We start from the raw sequence: 10137 nt of genomic DNA on the forward strand, positions 1-10137 counted from the left end.
GTACCTATTTCACTGCTAGGTAACAGGGGCATAGGGGTGAAAGAAACTCTGCCCAATGTTTCTCGCCGGCGCCTGGGATCGAACCCAGGATCACAAGTCCAGCGTGCTGTCCGCTCGGCCGACCGGCTATAACATGATTCTAAATGTTAGAATCATGTTCTAAAACTAAATGTGTTCATGTAAATGTTCTAAAACTAAAATGAATTAAAATGTGTGATTATGTTGCAGTACCGGGGTGTGGAGGGTCCCAGATGGAGGCCAGGTTTGACAGGGACGAGAAGTTGGTCCCCATCTGTCGAACTGAGATTGGTGAATGGTTCTTAATGTGGTTTAACATTAAGAATATTATTCCTTACTACATCGATTGCGTCGTAAGTTACATTTTTAAATTGCATGCTTTTGAAATTCAGTTACGAATTGGTGTTTACACAAATATTTAGTTTTTGAATATCAACCACCACAAGATAGAGTTCGGGAAGGTCAGGGCGACCTTAGCCATATTTATTTAGTGTACATGCATGATTTTACTATTTGCAGATTGACGGCATGAAATTACAATATGACAATGTGACGCGCACTACCAGAAATGCCCCAGGCGTGGAGACCAGAATCCCTGGTTTTGGAAACACATCAACAGTGGAGTGGCTAAGCAAAGACCATCCTTACGTCCTGAGTTACTTCCACGATATAGTCAGCAGTCTCATTCCCTTTGGCTACGAGCGGGGTGTTTCCGTCAGGGGAGCTCCTTATGATTTCCGCAAGGCCCCAAGTAAGCTATTACGAAGCATTCAACACTTAGGGTGTACAAGTATGCAAGAATTAAGTGTGTAACATTGGGACTGAGACTCCTGGTTCAATGTTGTTTTTGTTTTAGATTCAGCTACTCAGAACAAAAGTTCCAAGTAGCACTGGCTGTGGTGAGCCCGTAGTGGACTTACCTGGGACGCCCTGTAACTCCTGTAACTTCCCCTGGTTCAAGCTTGACTAGCGAACGTCTAGAGTCTAGACAAGTGTTTTGCCTGGAGGCCGCCGAAACACGGTGACGCGAGTTTGACCGCTGGGTTTTAAAAATTTTGCTCCGTGGGGCGAGTTTATTGGGCAGCGTCACTCATCCTGTGAGTGGACACACCGCTATAGTGACAGTATTGGGCGGCGCCACTCATCCTGTGAGTGGACACACCACCATAGCAGCATGTACAACACTCCCCAATAGGAAAAAAACCCGCTGGGTTGCTCATCCTGTCACTTGTACCCAGACACAGCTGGGACTTGCTTAACTGTCTCCAGTGAACAGCTCCTCAAACAAGAAGATTAACATCTGTCAACCCTTAAAATCTTACGTTATCTTGCGGGTGCAAAATAGGGGAAACTTTTAAGAACAGTATCAATATTTGACAAATAGTGTTTTCCTAACTCAAACAATGTGGGGTTTATTATTCTGCACATATGTCTAATGTCTCTCAGGTGTTCACATTCTTTCAGGTGGTGGTCAAGGCGGTGTCTGCCACTCTCATCACTGCAACTCCTCTGCTCAACTGTTGTTTCCATTCCGAATCTCCATGGATATTTGTATCCAAGACAAATTCTTGCTATTACTGATTCTATCCCGCGGCCACCTCCTCTTCGTTCATAATGATTGGGATTGCCAGCTGCAACCACATTGTACGAGCGTACAGATTCACTGATTTGTTCTTCTGTCCTCCTTTCCTCAGTACCCTTGTCACAGTGATGTTGCCTGATGATACCTCTAATTTGTAGAGGAGTCTTGGGTATGAAGTATTCAATATGGTCTCCTTCAGCGCCTTCAGCAGCCAGCACATCAGCTCGTTCATTTTCACAGATTCCAACATGGGAGGGGATCCGCAGAAATTAGAAATTTGACGATTCTTCCTTGATTGGTTAATACTCTCACCGCTCTCTTGCCCGATTTTTTTCTGCCCGATTTTTAGTTAGGCTTTGTAGCGCTGCTTTAGAATCAGTGCACCGTTAATGCTTCGTTCAAGTAATCTTAACGCCATAACAATGACGGTTAGCTCCGCTTGTGTTGAAGAGGCATAGTTCTCAATATGGGTCTTTATACTGCTGGCAAGCATTCCACTTCGACGGCCACGATTGATATAACGCCTCGCGCAATTATCACAAGGACGTTGATAGATTATTCCATTTTCCGGTTGGATCTTCAGCGGATCGGATGGTATTCGGTGGCGGCTTGGTTTAGAGGTTCCGGGAGTTGGTGGATCACATCCAGCTGTCCCCTAAGGGTATGATGGGCATCTGGCTATAACTGTGGAGGTCACTAGAAGACGTCTCTTGCCTTTATACCCGACTGGGCTAGAATTTTAGCACGGTCCATCTTGTCCGTCGGGGGTTACTGGATATCGATAGTCTTCCAGCTGATTGTATGCTGGGGGGTAGAAGTCCGTCGCTCGCCTACCTAGGGGACGCTAGGGGTCGCTAAACACTTGCGACCCGGTGTGTTTTTCTGTCGCAAGCTCTGCAGTTTCCGGCGAGAGGCGGCATGTAGCCCTCGAGACGCTGTCTCCAGCGCGTGCGCCGCCGTGGTCCTTAAATTAACACATAATAACTGTTAATTTGATGTGTTTTCTTTCACTAAGAAAGGAAGATAACTGGGCATGTGGTATACCATCTTGGTACAGGAAGATAACTGGGCATCTGGTATACCATCTTGGTACAGGAAGATAACTGGACATGTGGTATACCATCTTTGTACAGGAAGATAACTGGGCATGTAGTGTTCCGTGTTGAGACAGGAAGATAACTGTACAGGATCATGCTTAGCTTACCTAATATTTATTCTCACGCTAAAAGGTAGCACAGTATTTATAGGACAATGGTGAACTTCTATAACAGAAGGAGCAGAAACTTGGTAGATACTTTCCTTCGAGAGAACATTCAAGTCAAAGATTGTATATAAATTTGTAATTTTACCAACGGCTTCTGTTAATTTTTGTGTTACGACAAATAAGGATCGAGAAAAATTTAGGATTCTAGGCCGTATGAAACACTTTTCCTCAATTCCCTCAAATTTTTGCTTAGTGTTGTGGAAGAAAATTATAACCCTATCACATATCTCTGAAACATTCTTGACCACATAATTGCTTACCGGTCGACCCTTCAAAAGAGATCAATAACTCACTGGTTGTGGTCATTACAGACGAGATGGGTGAGTATTTCTGGGACCTGGAGCAACTGATCGAGACGACATACGCGAGCACGGAGCAGAAGGTGGTGCTGGTGGCCCACAGCATGGGGGCGCCCTTGATCCACTACTTCCTCAACCACAAGTCTCAACACTGGAAGGACAAGCACATTGAAGCACTGGTCACCCTCGCTGGTACTTGGGGGGGCTCTGTCAAGGCCGTGAATGTATATGCTACAGGTTTGTGTATTATTCACTCTATATTATTACACAATTTTGTGTTATTCGTCGTTGCTACATAGCCTTCCCGGCTTGGTGCCGCCTTTTGATAATTACTTACTTTTACACGTCGTTAGTCACTGTGAAGTTTGCAAGCTCTAACTGCACTTTTGTGTACAGTTATCTATAACAATGAAGATATTTGATACTGTACAGAACTGTCTCTCCAGACTCCCATTTACAAGGTTTTTGAACTGAAATGACAGTATTATTATACCACTATTATTACATCAAGAAATCATGTTAACGTAATCTATCAATGAGGAAATCAGTAGAAACCATGAGGAGGATTCGAACCTGCACGCTGGGTACTCCCAAGCACACACTACACCACCACATGGACAAAAATAAAGCATCATCACGGTATCTTCCTGTACCGTGTTTATACAGGAAGATAGCTGGGCATGTGGTGTACCGTGCTTGTACAGGAAGATACCTTGACACATGGTGTACCCTCCTGGTACAGGAATATAGCTGGACATGTGGTGTACCGTGTTTGTACAGGAAGATAGCTTGACACATGATGTACCGTCCTGGTACAAGACGAGATACTCGTTGTGTACTGTGCTGGTAGATAAATTGAGATCTCTAGAAAGTAGATGTATGATAGAATAAATAAACTGTAGAATATGCTGAAACACCTTTCTATGTTTTATTTTGCAGGAGACAACTTGGGAATACCTTTCCTAAGCTCCAAGACAGCTAGGAGAGAACAGGTGACCTTAGCAAGCTTGGCGTTCCTCCTGCCCTCACCTGAGCTCTGGGGCCCTGACGAGGTCCTCATCCAGACTCCTGACAATAATTTCACAACCTCAAACTTCAAGGAGATGTTTGAGTTAGTACTTGAGTTGTTCGAAGTACTGCATATTTAAACTTTTCTATTTTTCGAATGGGTAACTCATTTGGACGTGTTTCTTGTGAAAGTTTTAATTTAAGGCAAATCAAACAGGAGGTAGAATGACAACTTATCTATGACATTAGATATTAAACGAATTTGGATACCATTAGATATTTGGTATTAATATCTAAATACCATTAGATATTTGGTATTAATATCTAAATACCATTAGATATTTGGTATTAATATCTAAATACCATTAGATATTTGGTATTAATATCTAAATACCATTAGATATTTGGTATTAAACTAATTTTAAGATGTGAAAATATGAATAATATCATCTTGTGCCTGAGATTTGAGAGCACGTAGCGACCGGTAAAATATTAAGATCTTTGTAGACGGTATGTAAGGTTAGATTAGGGAACCAGAACAGAGAAAAAACAAACCATTTTATATTCAGTACCACAGGGCAATGCAAGACAATTGTCGGATGAAAGCTCTAAACCATTCACACCTGAACCCATTCACCTGAACCATCGGGGGATCGAACACGACCTGCAAGAAGCGAGTACGACGTTGTACCGACCAGGGTTCTTCCCTTCTCCTAGGCAGGGCAGGAAACCTTATGAAGGGATCTGTCCTCCCTGGAGACAGGGGCAGTCTTACGAAGGGTTCCTCTCTCTCTCCAGGTGCATTTCAAACTGTCTTTGCTCCAGACTGGCCAGCTATTGCGAGTAGACTGTTCCAGACTGGCCAGCTATGACGGGTAGACTGTTCCAGACTGGCCAGCTATGACGGGTAGACCGTTCCAGACTGGCCAGCTTTGGCGAGTAGGCTGTTCCAGACTGGCAAGCTATTGTGAGTAGACTGTTCCAGACTGGCCAGTTATTGCGAGTAGACTGTTCCAGACTGGCCAGCTATGACGAGTAGACTGTTCCAGACTGGCCAGCTATGGCGATTAGACTGTTCCAGACTGGCCAGCTTTGACGAGTAGGCTGTTCCAGACTGGACAGCTCCAGCAGATTGACTGTTCCATGAGACTGTTCCATGGGTTCATCACTCACGTTGGAAAAGACTTTCCTGTTGGCCAATTTTCACTGTGAGCTGACAATCTTAATGCTGCTGCCTGGCATTAGACTTAGAATATGTTGTTGGGGTATGCGTTGTTTATAAATAATAAATAAATAATTTATAAAATAAAATAAAATAAAATAAATAAATAATAAATATTTTTAGCATCTCTCAAAGCTCAATCTTCACGTGCATTTTTTGAGGGACATCTAAATCGTTCCTGGTAAATTGACTAAATAAATATTCTTATGATTTTCGTTGTAATGAGTTTCGTTGAAGTGATTTTACGTTGAAATAAGTTTCGTTGAAGTGGATTTTCGCTATAATTATTTTCATTGTAATGGTTTTAATTAAAGTTTACTTATTAATGTATAATGCTTTAGGTGATTGCATAATATTCATTGAAATTGCAAAATTTTTATATTCGTTTTTTCTAGGGCAATGGAATTACCAGATGCGTATGAAATGTACCTGGACACGAAGGGGTTGCTGCACAACGCGCCTGCTCCAGGAGTGGAGATTCATTGCATACACGGTGAAGGAATCCCTACAGTGGAAAGTAGGTGTTTTTGGTTGGATTTTTTGCTTTAAACTTATCAACCTCTTGAGGGTCATTGAAACTACCAAACTAGCTTGCTAAGACCTATCACTCTGGAGGATTGTTCAGCTTGCCACAATATTACTGGTCAAGCTAGAAGTTCGGTGTTGGACTTAAGTCCCATCAACCTCTTGAGGGTTATTAAAGCCTCTGCCTTACTGACCAACCAATAAGAATATTTTAAACCAGAACATAGTCCAGGCCTTAAGTCAACTCTCAGTATATATACACTATATATATTTTGCAGCTTCAGTGTTTCACTCATTTGTGTGATCCAATTAAATTATATTTACTTGACACAGCATTTAATTTGATGGTTAATGTGATACCACTTCCCCATAGGATGGTTTACCATGCCGATAGATTCCCGGATTATCCCCACATCGTCTTTGGTGACGGGGACAGCACTGTCAACGCTCGCAGTATGCGCCACTGTCTTAAAGTAAGTTACTTGCTGACTGTCATTAGTGTCAATGCTCGTAGTACCCGCTACTATAAGCGAATTAAGCGTTTCTGGTAGGTCCTTAATTCTAATTCTCCCCGGAATACGACCCGCCAAATCGTTTAAGAACCAAGTACCCATTCACTTCTGGGTGAATAGAGGCTACAGTTAAGGATTGGCGCCCTGTCAATCCTCCCTAGCCAGAATACGAATCCAGGCCAATGCGCTCGCTACGCGCCGGACGAGTGCATTACCACTGCGCTACGGGGCAGATTGACTATATCATTAGTGGCAAGCTCCCAGTACCCACTACTTTAATAAAGTTACTTGCTGACTATGTCATTGTCCCTGAAGCCTGTGTATATATATACTTTGGCCTTGTATCGAGGTTCCCCCAAGGTGGAACTACTGACCCTCCCCCCAGGATGTATCCCAACATCAGTTGCCTAACACCCAGGTACTTATATTTACTGCTAAGTGAATAGAGGAATTAGGTGACAGGTAATGTGCCCAGCCATTTTTTTTGTCTCGCCCGGAAATCAAACCCAGGCTCCCCGATTGTGAGTCGAGAACGAAGCCAACTGGACTGCTCCTGTTGTTGTTATAGATTCAGCTACTCGGAACAAGTTCCAAGTAGCACGGGCTATGGTGAGTCCGTAATTACTGCTCCTGCTTTAAGGATATTTATTTCATCCAAGCTTTTAAAATACTAAACAAGTTGGAGGATGTTGATCTAGACAACTTCTCCAAAAGGTCAGATGTAACAAACAAGGAACAGTTGGGTCAAACTCAACAAGCCACAATGTAGGACTTGAGAACAAGCGATGCTTTTCACCCAGCGGGTTATAAATCCATGGAATCGCCTACCCGCGAAGCCGTAAAAGCCGAAACGCTGTTGAATATTAAAGTACAGTTTGAAAAAGTAATTAGGACAAATTGGGAGGGTGACCCTTTAACAAGCCGCTGGCTTGCTGTCCTCGTCGAGGCCACTAGAGTGTTAGCGACTCTTATTTAGATTTAGATTTGGAGTTTGATTTTTTATTTAGGTAAGGTATATACATTAAAGATGAATTACAAACATAATGTTCGATTTATAGATAGAGCTAGTACATACAACACCTAAATCCACTAATACGCATAGCGTTTCGGGCAAGGTGAGGGGGGGGGAACACTTTGACTAAAACTTAATAGTAATTGAGCTTAAAGTATAAATTGTGTTGAAAAAAGGAATAAAAAAAGGGGGGGGGGAACATGGCAGAAAATAGCAATTATACAAGTTGATCAACAAACAGCATTGTTTAAAATAGTAAGACGTGGGTTGACATTTAGGGGTAAGGTAGGTTACAAGGAGTTTATTAGGTAGTACTTAGTTTTTATCTTCTTAAACTGGTTGAGAAAGGTACAGCCTTTGACATGACTGGGAAGGTCATTCCACATTCTGGGTCCCTCGAGTTGTAAATCATTTCTAGTTTGATTAAGTCGTACTCTTAGAATATCAAATAGGTATTTGTTTCTGGTGTGGTGCCCATGGGTTTTGTTACAACATTCTAGGAAGCTTTTAAGGTCAGGATTGGCATTACAGTTCACAGTTCTTATTTTTCTTGATGGTACGTGCATTTTGCATGAAGGGTTTATCCACCCGATGGCTGCACGAGTATAAATGTTGGGAAAGGCGTTAATGTTGAGAATGAAGGTTTCAAGGTAAATTCAGGAAAAAACTTGAATAAACATTTAAAGAGGGATGCTTTGCAACAGTTAGCTCTGAAATATCTCGTTTTCTATGACAAAGATTTCTGCTCACATTTTGGAAGGGTAACATATATATATTTTAGAAGATTAAAAATATATAATACACTGTTTTAAAATAGACCATAAATGCACACATAAAATGACAAGAACTCATTCGATTCTACATATGACCTCTACGCTCAAACTGCCTCATGTCCCAGTATACGAGCTTTGCAATCCTGGAGTAGATGGTGTTCCAACGAACACTATATAATATATCGGGGTTGTTTATATTGTTTATATTGGGGATCCTTAACGATCCCCAATATAAACATTGAGACCTACAGCTGATAAACTGGAAGCCAGCGGTTGGTCAAAGGTCCCACTATTATTCCCGAGGATATTTTCCAACTGAATTTTGAACTGAAGTAAGGTCCTGACATTTACGGCTTCGGCGGGTAAGCGGTTCCACAGGTTTATAATTCTATAGAGGTGAAAAGGCATCTCCTATTTTCTGTCCTATATGATGGCTTGATGAGCTTGAAGCGGCTCTTCCTTGTATGTTACATTTGACCTTTTTAAAGAAATAGCTTGGTAGGGTACCAGAGGTCAGGAAGCAGTCTCCGTGGTGTAGTGGTAAGACACTCGCCTGGCGTTCCGCGAGCGCTATGTCATGGGTTCGTATCCTGGCCGGGGAGGATTTACTGGGCGCAATTCCTTAACTGTAGCCTCTGTTTAACGCAACAGTAAAATGTGTACTTGGATGAAAAAACGATTCTTTGCGGCAGGGGATCGTATTCCAGGGACCATAGGATTAAGGACTTGCCCGAAACGCTACGCGTACTAGTGGCTGTACAAGAATGTAACAACTCTTGTATATATCTCAAAAAAAAAAACACTTCTTAAGATATCACAATGTCACAAAAATGATGTACTAAATTGCCCGACCCTAACCTAACCGAGGACCCACCAAGAGGAAAGTGACAACCCGTCAAGTTTGCGATTTATTGTACATAAAAATATGATGTCGCTATGATTTTAAGTACATCATATTTCGGCCGTTATTTATATGTCAAAATGCGATGTTCGATTCGAGAGGACAGGTTTCTACACTGCCAATTAACACTGATGTTCCACAGGGTTGTATCCCGCCTCTCAGCTGTATTGATTGACAGTTGAGAGGCGGGCCGAAAGAGCAAAGCTGAACCCCCGCAAACACAACTAGGTGAATAGGTGAATACTTGGTCCACTCCTCTCTTATCTCACTATTATTATAACGACGTGCTAAATCAATATTTTCTTAGTTTATGCATCATTCTATTCATTAAATATGTTTTACGAGCCCATTGTAACTCACTGTCATCATTCTAAATGTCTTTGTCGCTGCTCAACATACTTTACGATACTTGTAAGATCCATATGTGTCTTACTGTGGAATTGTTGATATATAACAACCCGAAAAGAAAACTGCCCGAAACGCAATGCGTGTTAGTGGCTATGGAAGAATGTAAGAACATCAGTGTACTCTCACAACCCAGTGTTCTTTCTTATAAATAAATAAATAAATAAAAATAAATAAAATAAATAAATAACACCATTCAGGTGTCTGCGGGAACATGAGAATTTAGCAGGCTCGGAAGTCGCTTTACTCCAAATGTAATTAATAAATTTAAATCTAACTCTTAAATGCGTGATATACGATATTCACCAACACAATGAAGAAGAAACTAGTCTGCCATTTTCATGAATGTCTTATAACGGTCCTGTAAAACTAATCTAATACGCATAATTTGTCATTGTTTCAGTGGGTGAATGAGCAGGAGCAGAAAATTTATCACGTGCTGATGCCTAACATAGACCACATGGATATCATCAAGGTAGAACCCAGTCTCGATTACCTCGTCAATTTACTCAGCACCATCACAAGAAGAAATGAGCAACGAGCTGGCGAGAAAATGGAGAATTTTATCCAAAGTGAGAAGAGAAAGGAGAGAATTCTTAATTTAATTCTCGTTTAG

The 10137-nt window shown here is 41.7% G+C and overlaps 1 protein-coding gene across 1 annotated transcript; it reads left to right on the forward strand.

Moving 5' to 3' along the window:
• Positions 1-543: 543 nt before the first annotated feature.
• LOC138363570 (lysosomal phospholipase A and acyltransferase-like) lies at positions 544-10137 on the forward strand. The gene is made up of 7 exons (XM_069322927.1): positions 544-769; positions 3176-3400; positions 4103-4274; positions 5789-5910; positions 6252-6465; positions 8020-8203; positions 9925-10137. Exons 1-7 carry the CDS (start codon positions 547-549, stop codon positions 10135-10137), a joined length of 1353 nt encoding a protein of 450 aa, XP_069179028.1. The 5' UTR covers positions 544-546.

This window comes from Procambarus clarkii, chromosome 11 (genome assembly GCF_040958095.1).
Source record: "Procambarus clarkii isolate CNS0578487 chromosome 11, FALCON_Pclarkii_2.0, whole genome shotgun sequence".
NCBI classification, from domain to species: domain Eukaryota; kingdom Metazoa; phylum Arthropoda; class Malacostraca; order Decapoda; family Cambaridae; genus Procambarus; species Procambarus clarkii.